The sequence below is a fragment of the Astatotilapia calliptera genome, chromosome 14 (assembly GCF_964374335.1).
Source record: "Astatotilapia calliptera chromosome 14, fAstCal68.1, whole genome shotgun sequence".
NCBI classification, from domain to species: domain Eukaryota; kingdom Metazoa; phylum Chordata; class Actinopteri; order Cichliformes; family Cichlidae; genus Astatotilapia; species Astatotilapia calliptera.
Genome location: NC_137435.1, coordinates 39602709 through 39622376, shown reverse-complemented (window position 1 = coordinate 39622376; position 19668 = coordinate 39602709). Strand labels below are relative to the sequence as shown.

The following is a 19668-nucleotide window of genomic DNA, read 5'->3' as shown; positions in this document are numbered from 1 at the left end:
GAGGCTGCGCTGTTTGCTGAAGCTGCGTTAGTGCTAGTAATGAATTCCCCAATCTGGACATAATGAAGAGTCATCTTTCCGTTAGTGCTGGTGTAACAATATTGATGATGACTTTGGGAAGAGATCAGCTCCACATACGTGGCATCTCTTTCGTGCCAGTACTTATGCTAGCAGGAGCTAGCTAGAACGGCAGGCCCATCCTGCCACCTGTTACACGCCACGGACAAAAGAGCGAGCCAAGGTCGTTACTAATGGCGGCTTATTTGTGAAGGCGCACACTCCCACGCGTGTAGTTCAGGCAGCTCTCAGAGCAGAAACCAGCTGAGCCAGAATAAGAGTCAACACGACGTGGAAAAGATTTAAAGGCACTTCTGAAGCAATCCCCGAGTCCGTTGCAGAGATGCAGTCCGTGCTGTAAAAAGCACCTCTGACATCCTCTAACGTCACTTACACGCAGCAAGCATTTGCTGCGTGTCGAGTTGACTTTACTGTCACATTCACGTGAAACGTCGTGCTGCAGGTGCACACTCAGTCCACACGGAGGCACAAACACAAAGTTTCATGACGGGGTCTCCACTAGAGATTACTGTGCGTCACGTTACCGTGACGTCATTCATTTTGCATCTGGCCGACCTGGCATCAGAGGCGACTGCGCTGTCCACATGTGCTGTAATCAGATGCTGCCCCCTCCTGTGCCTATCAGCGTGTGGATAAAGACAGAAGGAATACTGCACCTAACGACCTCACTCCACGTTCACGGCACCGGAGTCCCGGTGGAAAGCTGTGCGGAGGCGTTTGCTCCAGACAAACATAAAGTGGGGGGATTTACAAGCTGCAAACATCGACTGAGCCGGAGCAGCATTTTCACACGTTTCCACAGAATATGCTATAAATAACTCGAGGCTCTACAGGTTGGTGTGTTGGATGCTGAGTGGCTGCAGGCGGCGGGTTGAGGAGGGGCTGGATGCTGTGGGCTCCAGTGATTGTTTTCCTCCTTTCTTGCGCTTCCATTGATCAGTAACGCGAGGAAGGCGGATCCTCTGACGTCGCCGTCAAGCTGCTCGGCTGCGTCAGAGTCCTGCTGAACCAAGGAAGAAGGAACCAAGAAATAAAAGGAGAGCGCTTCGGAAAGGCCGAGCGGAGCGCACGGAGCGTGACGGGGACATACAGACGCGTCGTGAAGAACACCGCGGACATGGAGGGCTGCACGGAGGAAGAATACAAGGAGAAATTACTATGGAACGTCAAACGAGAGGTAGGCGCTCACACGTGACGGCCTGCCGAGCTGCACATCAGTACTCTATTACTTTATTGGACTCAAAAATGCCCACAGAGAGGGGGGTGTTTGGGGTGGAAGGGGACCGTGTTCGTGCTGTGTGGGGCTCAGCTGTCAGCGTCACAAGTTCAAGTTGCCAAACAGTTCAATAAATGCACCATCAGTCCTCATCCACCTGCACTCCGTCAGTGATAAAATGCCTGTTTTCTTTGCTTCGTGTTTATTACTGTTACGTTACGAAGCTGGATATTTCAAATATGTTAGCATGTCTGTTTTTGTCCACAGTAATTCCACTTTCGAGTACACATGAAGGCTTTTTAAAATGTGGCGTGGCTGTATGTGAAAGCCCAATCTGGGGTAATTACATGTTTAAATGATATCAAGTATTTTGCCTAATGATCTGACAGCTAACGATCATCAAACATTTGGCAGAAGTGGGGAGGAGGAACCCCTTATTTTCCAAACTATTTGTATCGACATGATGATGTACGTAATTTGCATCCAATCATAAGCGAGCCCTCCAGGAGGATTGCATTACAAACCTCGTGTTTTAAGTGATAAGCCGCGGCATCTACCAGCAGCACTAACATCCACGGTGCACGCTGTGCTACAGGCTTTTTCTCTTCCTGATGATGAATGTCTCACATCTCCCCAGTGAGGAATAAATCATTACCCCTTTAACCTTTCTACCCACTCTCTTTGTAATCCTCATGCTGAAAGCTACAACTGGAGATATTTCCCTGCAGATGAAATGTCAGTAAAAACCAAAAGCAGCCTCTTAGGAGGCTGGATGTGGCGAGGTGTGGCTCACTGCTTGTACCTCAGTCTGAGCATGAAGCTCCTGCCATTATAATGGAGAAGAAAGGTCAGGCTAAAAATAACAGGCCAAAAATCTGATAGAGCGAAGAGGTGGGGGGATTACCTAATCAGTGCTCTCTGTGCTGTGAGTTAAAGTATCCCGTTCATCAAACAGTACCTCATTAGTTCTCCGTCACTGCTTCGCTTTAGGCAGCGAATGACTTGATATAGTTGAGTTGTCATGTTTGCGCCAGTATTCAGATACATTGACTGAAGATTGTGGTTTAGTGGATTAATATCACTGCTGCATCTAAAAGAAGACGAAAGCAGAAAATGGAAACACTTTTACTTTAAGGGAATAAAAGCTGCAGCTGAGTTGGACATTTGGAGCCATTGTGCAAACCTCACCACACTTTTCATCTTCCTTTTACAACTGACTAAAGATGCTAAATGCTGATGGCCTGCTGACAGCATGCACATTATGTTTGAATCAACAGACCTAGCAGTGAGACCTAAATATGAGCATTATTCCTGTAGCTGTTTCTTTCATTCTGTGTTGACCACTTAACAGTGTGTTACCTTTTCTCTTCATGTCCAGTCAGGATGCAGAATTCTGGGCTGATAAACCTGTATTTCAAACAAGTAACATTAAACATGAACATACGCAGTTTTATCATTATTATAGATCGATTGACAGGATTTTTAAGGCCAATATTAATATTTAGTGATTTTAAAACATGTGATTTGTTGGTTTATTTTTTTCAGACCCACAATAATAAACAGATTTTCCTAACACTTGTAATGTGTTGTATATATGAGTGCAGTTTAAAAATATCCTTTTTTATTGTTAGAAGTCATTGAATACTTTACTCTCTGTCTTTGTGTTGCCAGCAAAGGGAGGTTGCAGAGTGCCCTCTGGTGGACAAACTGTAAAACATCAGTATTAATTACGTGGTTGAAGGGTGTTTCTCCTGCCTGTCATACATACTGGGAAATGGTTAAAATAGCTCCTGTGCAGTCTGAGGTGCAAGACTAATTTTGAATATCTAGGCTAAACACTTGTGTTCTCCTCCAGCTATTCCAGAGTCATCTACAGGTTTGAGTCTTAAATAATTGAGTCATAGCATCGCCTCAGGCTCAAAATAGCTCCAGTTCTCAGGATGACTGTAGGTGGTGGGGTCTGCGTCTACTAAACACAGACCACGTGGGAAAAGGAAAAGACTGTTGCAGTCTTGGGTGACTGAGCCACTGACAGGTGTGTGTTGATATGCCGAGCTGCGTCTTCAAATACACCTCCGGTCACTGTCTTGTGCTGCAGTAGCATCAATTGTTAATGCATGCTGGCTGTTAACATTTAAACAATGCCTCGGTGTCTCGGTGGAGTGTCTTTGTATTTGAATTTTGAAATAATTTAAGTTGTATTAAAATCCTCTCTACATGTGATGAGGTGGTCCTGTTTCTGAGATCTGTTCAACATGTAATATTGGACCATCTGCTTCTTCAGCGTAGTGCTTCTCAAACACAGGGGTTATTGTCAGTTTCTTTTTTTCATACACACCAGTTCCTGTTTTCTGTCAATTAAATGCAGATCTTTTAACTTTAGACTAGGATTGATGTGCCCTCACGTGAAGGAGATGCTGTTGCTTAAGAAAGCATCAGTTATCTGTTTTTGCCATATGCTCTAACTGCTCTAACTCTTCATGTTCTGTATATCTTTGGTATACACGATTATCCCAGAGTTCATACATGGCACGCCCGTCACTGTCTCAGGATGTTTTAAAGCATGGCAAATTCAGCTGTGTTGAGAGAGCCTGGTTTGAACGGGGCTGACTGGCTCCTGCGTTAAAGCTCTCTGTCTCTTTAAGCGGCACTCTGTTCGCTCACTATTGCTTGGCAACTGAAAGCCTGTGCAGCTCCCAAAGAAGTTAAATTGCATCAGTTGGCGATTAATATCTCAGCAGTGAGGCGGCCCTGTCAGGTGGTCTCTTACACCGAGTCAAAAATGCCTTTCTGTAGTCACCTGTTTCCTTACGCATCCTTCTCCTTTTATAAAATCTGTCGTAGTTTTCTGGTGGTTCCAGAAGCAGCTTAGTCGTCCTGTAGATCAATACTTTTCTCTGTCTCCACAACATAGAAGATTTTTGGAGGAAATTAATTTCCCCCTAAACACAGAGCTTTTCTAGCAGTTTCTTAACTAGTCAGATAACAAATCAAAGTATATGAAAGAGGCTCTGTGTGCTTAAAATATAGTATCCTGGGTTTTTCTGTTTTCCTGCTGCAGTAAAAGATACTTCACTCAAACCTGAGCTGAATCGAGTGTTTCATACTCAATTCAGCTCAGGTACAGTGCATGTGCATGTAGCTGTACTGAACTGTTACCCTCATGTAACTGTAGCCATGCTTGCTGATATGAGTGATTAAATACTGTAGTGTTTACACGTGTCAGTGTAACAGCTCTGCACATGTTGGCCGTCGCGTTTGCTCTGTGATAGAAATAAAGGCTCTCTTTAGAAGAAGCAGAGAGCCGGGTGAAATGCATGTGCGCACACACACACACACACACACACACACACACACACACACACACACACACACACACACTCCACCCATGAAAAGTTGCATAGTTGTAAAAGCTCTTCATGAGTAGTTCCCCAGCTGCTCACAGAAAATGGAAAATCATCTTCAAGATCAGGAAACTGTCACATGACCAACATCAATACTGTGACCGTAGTGTTGGAAGTTGGCTTTCATTTCCTTTACGTACTACACTGGGTAGCCTTGGATGCTGCTGTGTAACAGCATTAAATAGTTTCTTCTCTGAAGAAATATTCTAGCATTACAAAATAGTAGAGGTGGGAATCACCATACATCCCACGATACGATATTATCACAATACTTAACGCACGATACAATATTATTGCGATTTTTAAAAATATTTTGCGATATTCAGATTCTGTACATAAAGGTAAACTTTATCAATATTCATTTTATCTAATATCAAAGTCTCACACTCAGTCTTTCTCTCATTTCAGTTTTATTGTTGACAAACTGAACGGTTTGTATTACAGTCTAGTCCAACTTAACTGAATGCAACCATCTGGTACAATTATAGCTATTCTGAACTATGCAATATGAAAACTATGCAGCCCCTTCAGCAACTGAAGAATTTGAAAGTAAATTAAAACAAAATATAATTTTACATTAAATAAAAAAGTTTTAAACTTAATTAAAATAAAACATGTCTTAAATTAAAATAAGTAAACTGTCGTGTTTATTGCTGCCAAAAACAAGTTAAACACATTTGGACAGTGTCAGGATTGTTGCTCAGAAAAAGGATCAACATGCTCTGAAGTCAGAGCACAAAAACCTTTTTTGTAACAAAATATCGATTTCTGCTGTCCCTGTATCGATACATTATTAGCAAACAAAATATCACGACACTGCACAGTATCGATTTTTTCCCCCACCCCTACAAAATAGAGTGTTGGGTAACGTTTCCCTCAGACTGACACTTTCTCCAGAACCAAATAATTTCTTCCTGTAACAATCTTATTTTATGGCTGCTGCTACGAGAGCTTCAAAGCCAAAACAGCTCGTAAAACTACACAGACATCTACTTGATATTTTATACTCTTAAGGGTAAACGCTAATTACGTTTTCTTTACAGGAATATCAGAGGTATTGGTTTGATACAGGATATGTCTCTTTAAGGAGAGAGTTATCTCAGCGTCATAGTATCTGTGAAAAGCAGCATCAGGTCAACAACTGCATTATGAGTGAGGACAAATGAAGTCCACCAACTCATCCTTCAGCCTCCCTCTGCCACCACCAGTGTTACGAGGGCATTGCTTATGACCTCATTAATGACGGTGTCTCTGCTGTGGCCCCCCCACCCCTGAGTTAGAGGCTTCTTCAACAACATGGACGCTCAGTTTTGAAACCAAAAGTCTTAAAAACAAACAAACACATAAACAGTCATTTATTACAGTTTTTATAAGCCATCAAATTGAACATCCACCCAGGATTAGATAAAGTCAGTGTGGCTGGTTTTCCAACTGTGAAACGAATCTAAGAAACACACGTGAGGCTCTGAGATTATTGCAAAAATCACAATCACACTTATTTTGGACAACATTGTAATTTCTGCATTATCTCAAAGCAAGGCGCTTCCTCTAAATTCCCACCTGATATGGAGACGGGACGAGCGGAGAGAGCTGACAAACGAGCGAGCAGTTAACACCATCCTAATTTTTGCAGTGCGCTGTTTTAAAAGTCACACATGGTGCACCTTTATCAAACACACAAGTGACCTAATAGAGACAGGCTGTCATTGCCTCCTCCACCTGTTGGGGCAGCAAAGATCCCACCTGGGTCGGAGGTATTTTTCACAGTAGCACAAACTTGTAATTGATAAAAACTAACAATGGCGACTGAGCTGCTCGGGCTTCAGTATCCATTCAACCTAATTATTTGTGTTAAAGTCGAGAGTAATTCCCGTCACAGCGCTGCCCGTGTTCCACTCTTAGACACGGGTCTAATCAGCAGGAAGTGGAAACACCTGTGCCGCCGTTAATGAGCCAGACTCGTATCTAAAAGCGCGCACCCGTGCCGCTGTTGTTTACCTTTCAGAGAAGAGCGCCGTGCTTCACGCTAATTACAAAGTGATGAGCTGAAAATGTGACAAATTAATGTGAAATTCTCGGCTGTCACCTTACGGTCATTTAAAATAGTGAAGCACGTTTAAAGGTGGCACAAAAATGCTTTAATATTGTTATTTATCACAAACCAAAGAGGCTGGTGCTCCGATAAACTGACTCACCTCAGGAAGTGAACAAGCCCTGATTACTCTTCCCTTAATCATAAACTCAGTACCACCCTGGGTGGACGAGAAACAGCCTGAATTAGCAAACTGTCTGCTGCACAGTCCCGTCACTTACTGTATTTTCCACTGTGTGGAGCACATTTGCATCAGGAGCATGGTTCTTGGTGGTGAGCACAAACAAACTGTTGGTGTTCGGTTGTTTGTTTAGTCACGAACATGAGATAAAGGGAAAATTAAACGTCTCCTTATGTAACAGAGGGGGGCTAATGAGCTCCTTTCTCCATTCCTCCCAGAAAGCATTAGCTTCAGGATTCGTAGAAGTGTGTCAGAATCACCCAACTCTGCTCAGCCATTAACGACACAAAACCCCAAACACAGTGAGTTTGTCTTCAACGTTGTCCCTGGAAGTGCATGCTTATTAATGCAGGAACGTCATCTTTAAGCTAAAGCCAATAAATGCAGGTATCTCTGAGGTCATGTGACCTTTGTGCCAACAAAACGAGCTTCTAACGTGCTCCAGTCATGTGAGTTTGGCCTGCAGTGTATATACGCCTCCTCGTTAACAGGTGGGCCGATCTGAGCAGTTATTAACATATGTGTGTTTTTAAGAAACATTCAGTATGAATTTGGATTTTTAACCATGTTTATTGCAAATGTGATGTTACGTTATCTGCTGGAATTAAAGCTACTAGAGCTCACTGCAAGGCAACTAGACAACTAGAACTAATTAAACTTGTTAGTTTCATAGTCCCACCAGGTGAAGGTATCGATCCCGCTCTGTGGAGCTGCTGGTGTGGGTGGAGCTGCTCTCTGCATGAATATATGGATCTACTTGCACATCTATAAAACTGGATGAGAAGGAGAAAGTTCCCCTAACCTGACTCATGGGGTCTGCTCCTGTCTCTGTGTACATGTTCTGTTAATTCAAGCTTCTGAGTCATGGATCTTTTAGCATACTGACTGGAAATGTACCTGCCAAATACAGGAGCAGGTAATAGTGAAGCCTTTATAACTGAGCGGTATTTGGTGGTAGACTGAAAATAGCATTTTGTTTTCATTAAAGGTATTGCTGTAATCGCAGAAATATAATATTTAGAATATGTGTTAACAGATGACTCAGTGTTTGCCACTCTGACCTTCAAATGCCACGACATTTCCTTGTTTTTCCTTGTGGCATCTATGACTGACTGTTACGCTGAGACAGGAATGGTAAAGAGCCAGTTTGACTGGATCTGTGGGCTACTGGCATGTGTCCATCTGGTAACATAACAGGCTCCGTCATTAGGAAGTTTGATTTTTATGAAAAATTGCTTCTTTCCTTTAAGGGAATGACCCCAGAGCCCAGCAGTACTACTATAATACTATAAGACTACTAGTAGAAACTGCTGTTTGCTTCACCTTCCAGCAGTTAATAAAAATGTATTTTTACCACACTGAAGTTTTATTTAACAAGTACAAATTTAACCCTGATGCAGAAAATAATTTTTCACAGGCTCAACACCTCTTAGTGACTATTTGTATTTGCAGGTTTTCAGTGCAGCCTCGTATAAGCTCTTTGTGACCAGTTTAACCTGTCGACTGTTCAGCTCATTTCAATGTTATTTATACAGCACCAAATCACAATCACACAACAACAGTCGCCTCAAGGTGCTTTATATTGTACAGTAGATCCTAGAATATTACACACAGAGAAAAACCCAACAATCATATGACCCCCTATGAGCAGCACTTTGGCGACAGTGGGAAGGAAAAACTCCCTTTTAACAGGAAGAAACCTCCAGCAGAACCAGGCTCAGGGAGGGGCGGGGCCATCTGCTGTGATTGGTTGGGGAGAGAGAAGGCAGGATAAAGACATGCTGTGGAAGAGAGACAGAGATTAATAACAGGTATGATGCAGTGCAGAGAGGTCTGTTAACACATAGTGAGTGAAGAAGAAACACCCAGTGCATCATGGGAATCCCCCAGCAGCCTACAACTAAGGGAGGATTCAGGGTCACCTGATCCAGCCCTAACTATACGCTTTAGCATAAAGGAAAGTTTGGAGCTGTTTTAAACTGAAGGTTCTTCCTCATATTCTTCTTTTCAGGAACAACAAGTCTATAGCAGCTGTTTGTTTTTGTGGCTCTCCAAATCGAGCGATTTAGCCCCTCCCTTACTAAAATCTTAACAACCTCCCACTCCTCCACAATACAGGGAAAAGGTTATGAGCGAAAGAACGATATTGTAGTAAGAGCTTCATTATAACACAACCACACAAGCAATTAAATCCATTCTGTTTATCAATTAGACCCAAACCAGGCGGAGGTGCCAGACACGTCCTGGATTAATTACCGACTGCAATTAATTTTTTGGAGAGAGCGAACTTGGACAAGCGAACGGCAGATTGAGTCAGTGTTGCTGAACTCGCTCAGGCTCTCCTCCCCAGAGACACAACAGATAGCAGCAGAAAGACTCATTTGAATGTTTCCAGGATGCCAAGATATTAATTGGAAGTCAGCAGTGCGGATGTTTGGGTGAGATTGTCAGAGCTGTTATTCCTACGTGTCACAATTTGAAGGGGAGACTGCGTCACTCTTATTTATATATATTTTCAAAAACAATTCCCCTCTCGCCCCTGTGGGTGGTCCATCCTTCAAACTCGGGTCCTCTACCAGAGGCCTGGGAGCTTGACGGTCCTGCTCAGTATCCTAGCTGTTCCTGGGACTCTTCTGGACAAAGATCTCCGATGTTGTTCTTTCTCTCTCTCGATCGATCGATCGATCGATAGATAGATAGATATCTGGTAATGGGGTAATTTACGTTCCATAGAAAAACATTGTGTGTGTGTTCAGTTCCTGTGACAGTAGCTTTTATGTAAAACCGATGCAGATTAGCTTGACTGTGAGACTGGATGCAGCTACCATCTCTAAGGTTAAGGTTAAAGACAATGACTCTTAGCACAGAGTCACTCCGGCTCTTCTGTGTGCAGGTGAAGCAGATTATGGAGGAAGCAGTGACTAAGAAGTTTGTCCACGAAGACAGCAGCCACATCATCGCTCTCTGCAGTGAGTACTCTTCCTTTTCTCTCGTTTTCCACCACATGTACAGTTGTGTGTCTTCACAGGATGTTGCATCGACTTATAGTGATTGTCTGGATTTGATCAAAACTGTAATTGCTGCGGTGATGACACATTTTCACGTCAATATAATTTTCATTCCCTCCTGTAAAATGTTCTCACTAAACATAATTTAGCATCACCCTTCCCATCAGTGCCTCTCTCTCTCTCACACACACACACACACACACACACACACACACACACACACACACACACACACTCAAACTTGTTGAACTCCTTACCAGGTGACTTAATGCTGCTTCTCCATCAAGGACTTCCTTTGACGTCACTGTGACTGTGCTGCTGTCTCAGTGGAACGTTAGTAATCACAATGGAGATAATGGAAACCTAATTTCATAGAGAGGCTGTACAAAACCCAAGCTTTCTAAGCCTGTCTGTGTGCAAGTGTGTGTGTGGCCGGACACAGGGGGGTTGCCCCTCCTGACCGGCTTGTTGAGCTTGCAGTACTGTATGAGTCACAGCTTCCATGCTGGTTACAAAGCTGCCTCCGCCTATAGCTGCAGATCAGCCAAGTCACCGATCTCACAGCCAAAGCTTCTCTTTCTTGGGATAAAGATATATAACTGCACCATAACTCGAATAAAATACATGCGTTTTAAAATTTTATCTGAATATGACAAATGCTGCCAAAGAGGTTTTGGCCTCTGACTATTTAATTAAATGTCCAAATATAACAGAAAACGTAGAGACTTCTGATAAGTCTGGGTCGTTGCTTTATTCTCTGACCCAAAACATCCGTCACTCCTGATGAAGAACTACCTCCAGAAGACCAAAGTGAGTCTTACTGACTGGCCTGCACAAAACCCCGACCTGTGAACTGAAGACCAAGGTCTGTGCCAGAAGAGCAGCTTGTGAGACAAGGATCAGAAATCATTTGCAGTGGTTCAGAGCATTTGTGAAATATGTATTTAAAAAAATACATGTTCATAGTGGGACTAATAATTCTGCAGATACAAGCAGTGGAAATGAGATTCATCTCAAGGGTAGGTGGGGTATTTTAGGGGGGTGGGGGTCACGGTGCTACTCCTTCACATCAGGAGAGTCATTTAGGATGTTCAGGCGAGGTGTTTCTGGTCTGTCCTATCGGAAATCCTTGTTTCCACGGTTCTCTGTCTTCCTGAATATGAACAGCAGATAAAATCTAAACCCAAGAGCAGGAGTCGGTATATGGACGTCACTCTTTCTTTTAAACATATCAGAAATCGTGTGTCCACTGGGTGTTACCTGGTGGCTTGCTGGCTGCCATTCATTCATCCAGTTATTCCTCATCTGGCAGAGCTTTTCCCCCTAAACGGATGCTCCCTGAGCGTATTTCCATCTCTTCATGTCTTCTCAGCCTCAGTAACTGTAACCTGCACGCTGTCTCATCTCCTGTCACATTTCTCTCCCCCTCTGCTCTCCTGTCCATTTGTCCTGTCCCCCTCCTCACGCATCTATATGTGTAAGAAAAATGATATTTCATATATATGCTACTTTAACCTTTATTATTATAAATGCTTTACAGAGACTGAAATGAAAAGAAAAGGCTTTTTTTTAATTAAAAGTTGAATTTTCTCAAATGAAACTAAGTAGTCGGCGTCTCGATGGATGGCCACGGTTCAGCCTGGCAGGACCTTAGATGATGCCTGAGGACTGACAGCTGCCTGCTGGTAAAATTCCCCAGGTGTCTGGATCGCACGTCAGCTGCTTGTCCGCTTTGTTGACCGAACCAAAGAACCACCTCTTTGACTTAAGATGTAGTAATAAGATCATCCTTTCCACACCCACACAAGCAGCGACACCAGTGATAACACGAGTGGCACTGCTGTCAGGTGCACAGTGGGGGAACGCCGTAGTATAAGAGAAGTGACTCAGACTGCACATGCTGGTTGTTCAGCCTTAAGTAACCTTGGCACTATCGATTTCTTCTCCTTTATTCTTATTAGTTTGCATTAAGCCCCACGTCCACAGGATTATCACTGACTGACGAGGACCAGAAGTCTTCATGATAAAACTGTGAATCCGTCCTTTTGGATTCATAGGAGGATTGTTCAATCCAGTTAATCCAGTCTGGTTATTCTGTAGAGTCTCAGTTAGAATTCCTCAGTATTATGGATGATGCAGTGTTGTTCCTCCTCAGCCACAGGCAGCTGATTTTCAGGAGATCATCCCTGACTCCTTTAGCCCACATGTTAAAGTGTAAAGTCTTCTCATGTATCAGAACTGATTCAACCTTTAGTGCGACAATAAAGTCGTTTTTGACATTGAGACAGTTTTCAGTCACGTGCGGGGAAAGCTTTAAAGTAGAGAGTGTGGCTGTGTTAAAGAAGGGAAGCAGCCTGAAGTATGAGAATGCGTCATTAAAATGTTCTGTTTACAACCTGCGATCAGAGTTTTGCAGCCCACACTTTAAAAATGCTGCACTCTTCAGTGCTCCATGAAACCTGCTCTAATCACTTGTCATTTGAAAATTTCCAATGTCCTTTCATACGTCAGCGACACATCCACCTTACTTTCATGTTGGCAAAGAGAAGGAAGAACGGCTGCTGAGTGAAACACTGCCATTGCAGCGTTCTCAATAATCCTTGACATGAACGCCGAGTCTGGCCGAGTGCTCAGATTTGCACGTCCAGAGGTGCGAAAGGACCCGACCTTAAAGGCCAGGGAGGAATTACAGCTATTGTCATGTTTAAAATGAAGGAAGGTCAATTTTTGAAACGTTGTGTTGATAGATTTTTAAACTTTCTAGTTTTTTCCAGCCACTAAATGATCCTCATTTCCTGTGCCAAAGTAAACCAGGCAGTAACTACATGATGTTGCTGCACATGTACGTGCTTCTTCCTTTTCGAGGTCGAGCTGCTTCAGCACAGAGCGTACTGCTGGGAAGGACGAACTGCTGAAACCAGATCATTTCTCTGAGATGTGCTGACATTTAAAGATAATAGCAGCCTGTTCTCTAATGTTGGTGCACACACACTGGATCATGCAAATTTCTCATCCACCGTCTTCACTTGATCCAACATTTGTCTTCAGAACAGCCAGAACCATGTTTGACCTCATCCAAGCTGTGGGAGTGCATGTCCTTCTAACTGCTGATGTGAGAAGAGGGCGCTGTGGAAATTAAACTGTCAGCCTTAGTTTTAATCATAACTCTTCAAGACAGCACCCAGAGGCGAGGTCTCTCACCTGTCACTGCTGGGCTGGAATGACGTTGTTGAAACAGGCGCTAAAGTCTCGGCAGCGCTGCGCTGCTAACTCAACAAAGCTAAGTGAACTCGACTAATCGAGCAGATGAGATTAAAAGTAAAGGAACTTTTACACAGTAACATAGATGGTTTTATTTAAAACATTGTGGCCTGTTACATAATAACTGGTATGTAGTTTTAGAAAAATAAGTGAATCGATAGATCTGAAGTAGGAGAGTAGGAAAAAACGTTTCTTAGCTTCCTTTTTAAAAACCTTACCCGTATTCTGAGCTGCATTTCTCAATGACTGGTATATTTGGGATTTTGACATCCCATCAGTAACAATTTATATCAAGCTGTTATTCTTTAAAAGCCTGTTTTATGCTAACTGCACTGCAGTGGTTTCTATGAATGTAGCGGAAAGTTTTACTTTTGTTCGAGTCTATTTTTCCCGTTTATTCCCGTCACCGTAAATGAATGGTGGCAATAAAAGGGAAGCACAGCAGTAACTATGCTACTCTAATTAATTTCTTAGAGCCAAATGCATGATGTGATCAGTCAGTGTCTCTAAAATCTGCTCAAGTGATTTTAGACAGAGCCTGAAGCATCTCATAACGTTATCTGGAGCTGCTGATGGTTGAAACGGTTGCTTATTAGATATATGGGCTTGGACAGTGCAAGTGTGTGGTTTCTCTTTTATTTAATAAAGCAGATCTTTAAGGAAGAGTAATTATTTTTGTTAGACCTTAGCAGCGGCACACAGCAGTCCGGATTGTTTTCAAGCCAGCCTTGGAAGAGACAGGACAGTGGTGGAAATGTGATGTAATCATATTTACATATTTGGGGGTTTAGCACTCATTAAAATAAATGGAACTGGCTTTAATTTGACACCAGTGGCCACATAGTTAGTTAGAGCTCAAAAACTGATTCTAAGCGATATCTTTAGGCTCTTTGTTAGTGTCAGGCTGTTTCTTTAGTTGAATCTACCAATAAAAACCAAAGATGTTTCAGGCCTAAACAAAAACAAACTCTCTGCAGCAGATGAACAGTATGTGAAAGTGATATCCTTCAAAAATAGGACCTGACACAGTTGGTCTCATAGGAAGGGTGTCCATCAGCAAGTCATTCTAAAGGATGAGAAACAGGGAAAAGGCTGAGGTATTCCAAATTATATAAGAACTGAAATTCAGTGGGTTTGTTCTTCATCCTGTCTTCCTTCTCTCACAGCAGATGGCCCCGCCCCTCCCTGAGCCTGGTTCTGCCGGAGGTTTCTTCCTGTTAAAAGGGAGTTTTTCCTTCCCACTGTCACCAAAGTGCTGCTCATAGGGGGTCATATGATTGTTGGGTTTTTCTCTGTATGTATTGTTGTAGGGTCTACCTCACAATATAAAGCACCTTGAGGTGACTGACAGAACTCTTCCTGAAGATTTTTGAAAGAAATTGCAAGAAAGCTCAGCTAGGCCGTTCAGATCATGTTGAAGAATAAAGGTGGTCTTACCAAATATTAATGTCCAATCTTGTTGGGATCGTGCAAACTCTGCTTTTGCTTTTACATCTGGACATGTTTCAATAAATTAATGATTAAATTAATGAAAAACTAAAGAAATGAGAGCTGGCTAAAGATTTTCACAGTAGTGTCCTCACGATTTTGCTGCTTATATCTCACACAAAAATGATTTGAAAATTGTCTTCGACCCACACACTGCACTGAAACCTGTTTTCTATGCGCCGCTACTGTAGTGTACGCGTCAGCTTCCTCTCTGATGTTTGCATGAAGTTTTGTGACACAAGTGGCTGTTACTGACTGTACAAATCTGCTGTGTGCCCACACGACCCCATCAAGGAAATTACTATTTGACCCTGTTGCACCTTTAATGTGCGCTCGGCCCACAGATGCGCAAATGTGTTAATGTGTGTATGTGAGCGAGAGGCAGAGAGAGAGCGTGCTTATAATATGCCAGCTCATGGAGTGTGTCGTGAGATGCACATGCACACCTATGCCTTACTGTTACAGAGACTGAGGACATTTCACTTTCTTCATGCAGCTAAAATATTCCAGTGTATAAGCAGTTGGTAATATAATCCGGTGCAGATGCTCCCTCTTCACTGTAATGTCCTAAACTGCTGCAAATGTTACATAGAGTCTGTAGAGTCGAGCGGCCTGGTCAGACCCTGTCATGTTCATCTCATCACTCCTGGGCTGAAAGCCCACAGGCTAAATAAGTGATGTCAGCGTAATGCAGGCTGATTATCAACCTCTACAGCTCAGGGGTTCTCAGGAAAGGTGAAAGGTAAAAGGTCAGGTGGTAATGATAAGTAATGATCTCTGCAAATGAATGAGTCACGAGGCTCTGTTAACATCTACTGATGAAGGCCACTGTTTTTATTATTAAAAGCCAACAGGAAGCACTTTGTTATTTTGGTGGAGAGGGACTATTAACCAAACAAAGAATACGTATTTCATAATTATTTAATTTTTATGGAAACTGCCAAGAAGGTGTTTGATGTATCCTTTGGACAGAGAAGAGAAGACAAGCAGACTCGGTGGTGGAATGAAGTACAGCAAAGAGAGAGGTGGCAAAGACGAATGGTGAACTGAATATGAGGCAGAAGAAAGGAGACGTTCATCAACAAGGCTGATGTGAAGAGTTGTAGTAACTCCAGAGGGATAAAGATGATGTGCCATGAAGATATGGGAAAGAGTAGTTCAAGCGAGGTTAAGAGGAAAGGTGACGAACAGCAAGCAGCACCATGGTGTCGTTCTGAGAAGAAGCACTACAGATGTGATGTTTACTGTGAGAGTGTTGATGGAGAAGTATAGAGAAGGTCGGACACAGCAAGACGATGCTGAGGGAAGATACAGGGGTGGGGGTGAAAGTACATCGGGCATCTGTTCTGGTTGAGTTATGCACCAGATAAAAGAGAAATGAAAGTAGACGCGAGACAGAATGCATGCAATTGAACGAGAGGGGGGGCAGATGAGCCGGTGAAGATGCAAATAGGTGAGGCAGTGAAGGTGGACGAGTTTAAAAACCTGGGGTCAGCCGCTAAAGGCAGAGGACGGTGCACGAGAGAGGTGACCAGTATAGGCAGGATGATTGTGGGACCTGCTCTGATGTATGGAGTCGGTGGCAATGACAAAAAGACAGGAAGACCAGGATGGACAAGAGTGGAAATGAGTGCATCAAAGGGGTTTGGAGATAATGTTAGACTGAGGAGGGATATCGAGTATGAAGCTGTCACGCCGGAGAAAAAGAGAAAGACCATAGAGAAGATTCATAGATGATACCATCCCTAAAGCAGCAGCTGACATCTTGTGTGACTGACCTTTCTGATACAAATGAAAACAGAAATACTTGAAGAGTTGATGCACAAAGTACCCATTGTGTTTAAGTGGCCTGTCGGGACTCTTGTTGGGTCCTCCTCCATCCCCTCCACAAGACCCAGAGCTCATTAGAGAGAAGGAAACTTGATGCAAAGACATTTCTTTAGTGCACTTCCTCTTCCTTTCCTTGCATTGATATTAATGAGCCATTCAGCTTGGCTGACCAAAGAATTTCAGTGGGAGCTGGTGTCAGCCCTGGTATCTACTGCAGTTATACATAGACATAGTTATACAACAGTCAACTCCAACCACACAGTGAGACTAGCCAACAAACATCCTGTGCGTTTCTATGTGTAGGAGTCCAGAACGTCTCCACAACCTTCAGACCGATAATATAACTCTCCCTCATTAGCCTCCTGGATGGGGGAGTCGAGTTGTGCAAAGTGTGATTTCTGTTTTGTGAAAAGCATTACTTGTTATGGTGTCATACGTATTAGCCGTGTGTGTGTGTGTGTGTGTGTGTGTGTGTGTGTGTGTGTGTGTGTGTGTGTGTGTGTGTGTGTGTGTGTGTGTGTGTGTGTGTGTGTGTGTGTGTGTGTGCACTGCGCATGTGTTTATAAAAAGAGATGCTAAGAAATTGTCTTGACATTAAACCAGAACATTTTGTTTTTAATATTAAAATGTAACTGCTTTCACACTGTCTTTAAAATATAAATACACATGCTAATAAATCAAACCTTCTCGTAACCTCTGTGTACACATACTGAATTTGGCTGTGGGGGGGGGGACAACACTTGACGGATTATTGAAAGCAGCTGCACTGGACCTTAAAACACTGGCAACCTATTGCCTCAATTTTGCCAGTTGATGAACTGAAAAGTAAAACATTTTCAAATATTTGATATTTTGGTTTAGGTTTTATATTTTCTTATTTATGTTTCCAATTCAGTTTTATTTATATGTCGCCAAATCATAACAACTTAAAAGCAAGGTAAAGACCCCACAATGTAATAGTTATGGCTGTAATTCCAGTATATACTACATCTTCCATAATTAAATATTGGTGTGATAGTTTCATCTTTCTCACACACTGAGACCTTTTTATAGGGCGGCTCGATTATGGCAAAAATGATAATCACGATTATTTTCACTGACATTGAGATCTCGATTATTTGACGATGTTTAACAATAACAGTGTAGTGAATAATGACTTTAAAAAATAATATAAAATAGTGTGTAAATACTGATAACAGTGCAAATGTTTGCAATATAAGAAATAAATGAAAAATGTGAACATCTATGTTTAGTGAACTTTGCAGTGTTGCTCTGTGGTGCAGCTACACCGTAGCAAAGTTTACACACTGTGTCTACTTGATCCACGTCTGACTGCCAACCCATTTGCCACACGGAGCAGCGCGAGAGTAAACCACGAGGGAGGGGCTAATAATCGGCTCGGTCATTTTTAATGATTGTCGAAAGCCCAGATCGTAATCGAGATTAAAATTCGATTAATTGAGCAGCCCTACCTTTTTGTGTTTGCTGATATTTATTGAGCTGTTTGAAACGTATTCTAATTATCTGCCACTTAAAACACGTTACTCCTCTTCTGTTCACTCAGCAGTAGCTGTCAGTCTTTAGTGCTAGATATGAGTGCTGGGACTGGATTTATTTACGTATGCACTATGACTGCCCTGCAAGGATCCAGTATCTCACTGCTCTCACTGGGATACCATCTGGATGCAGCACATGACAGACTGACTCTTTCGCTACTGTTTTGCATTAGAACCTGTCTGTCAGATTTAAGGTGCTAGAACACCATTCAGGATTGCACCGTTCCACTAATCCACTGATTAAAACCAAAGAGCAACAGAAGATTACATAACTGAAATCAGCAGTGGGAATAGAGACTCGTCATACGAGATTATTTGGGGCCTACAGAGCAAAGCATGTACCTTTGTTACAGAGCAGTTATCACCAGAGAAAAGTCATGTACGACTCGGTACTGAGAGACTTCTAATGCTGAGGTCTGAGTGCTATCTCCCCCTTACCCTAACCAGTGCCATGTTTTTGGGAAAAAAAAAATCCTGTCCACACATGCATGAAAAAATATCTTTGTTCACATGTAAATGCAAAAAACTAAGTCAAACGCTGTCAACATGCTAAAGCAACAGGTGGCGATGTAATCCTAACCATGTAGAAATGTTGGCCAATCAGAACTGTGGAAGCCTGAGAGGGAAAGAGTAAAGAAAGACCACCGACCTGATCTCGTCCAAAACCAATGTTGGCGTCAGGATTTGTGTTGTGAGAGTGTCTGTGCTGAAGCCACGTCTGAAGTTCACTCTCTCTGTCTTTCTAAATGGAGGGACAGTAACTGTGTGTAAAAACTGCAGATGGTCAGATTGACAGCAACAGTATTTTGTCCACCATTGGAGAAATTCATTAGCAATAACGTGGTGCACAGCGTGACGTCAAGACAGGCGCACACCTTTGACGTCGCATGACTAAATCTCTGTTTTCTGTACACACGTAAACACAAAGACGGAGTTTTCGAAAATCTGCACCCTGGCAGGAGTTTTTAAAAATCTCTTCTTTCAGTGATTCGAAACGCCGTTTACGTGTGGACAAAAGGCCCAAACGCATAGAAAAAAATGCCCGTGTACGTGTGGACGCAGCCGTAAACTGTTTTTTTTCTTGATTGCAAAGACTTGAGAAAAACAATTGTCCAAATCCAAAAAGAACATAGTCTGATAACCTGGGTTTATGGTTATTACGGATGATGCCTCAGGCCTGACAGGGTTAATGATGGAGATGATGTTTCCCAGTTATTACAGTTGTCTTTATTTGCCATAATCCTCATAGATGATGTTATCTTCCATTAAAAGCTGACCTCTACAGATTGTCAGTGGGTCTGTGTTGAGCACAGTTGCAGGCCTGTTTTGAATATCAGTCTTTCATCGTATAGACCTGATTCTGACCGCCTTACAGACAGGTCTTTGTTCTGGCCTCTCAGATTTTATGACTTTTTCAATGCTGCTTTGAATGGCCTTAAAATGTGTACAGATGTGCTTCTACATGTATCCTCTGCACCAATTAAATAACCAACGTTTAACATATGTGCAAAAACCTGACAAAACTTCACAAACTTATGATGATAAAGACATGTC

The 19668-nt window shown here is 42.6% G+C and overlaps 1 protein-coding gene across 3 annotated transcripts in view; it reads left to right on the top strand.

Moving 5' to 3' along the window:
- The first annotated feature begins 1022 nt into the window (after positions 1 to 1022).
- Positions 1023 to 19668, top strand: part of sgsm2 (small G protein signaling modulator 2) — a 102841-nt gene continuing 84195 nt past the window's right edge. For 2 of the 3 annotated variants that reach the window (XM_026193763.2, XM_026193761.2), the window contains exons 1-2: positions 1023 to 1255; positions 9865 to 9940. In XM_026193763.2, the coding sequence (XP_026049548.1) occupies positions 1196 to 1255; positions 9865 to 9940 (136 nt within the window). In that variant the 5' untranslated portion in view covers positions 1023 to 1195. The remainder of the gene's footprint in view (positions 1256 to 9864; positions 9941 to 19668) is intronic. The other variant, XM_026193762.2, reaches the window with a different exon arrangement.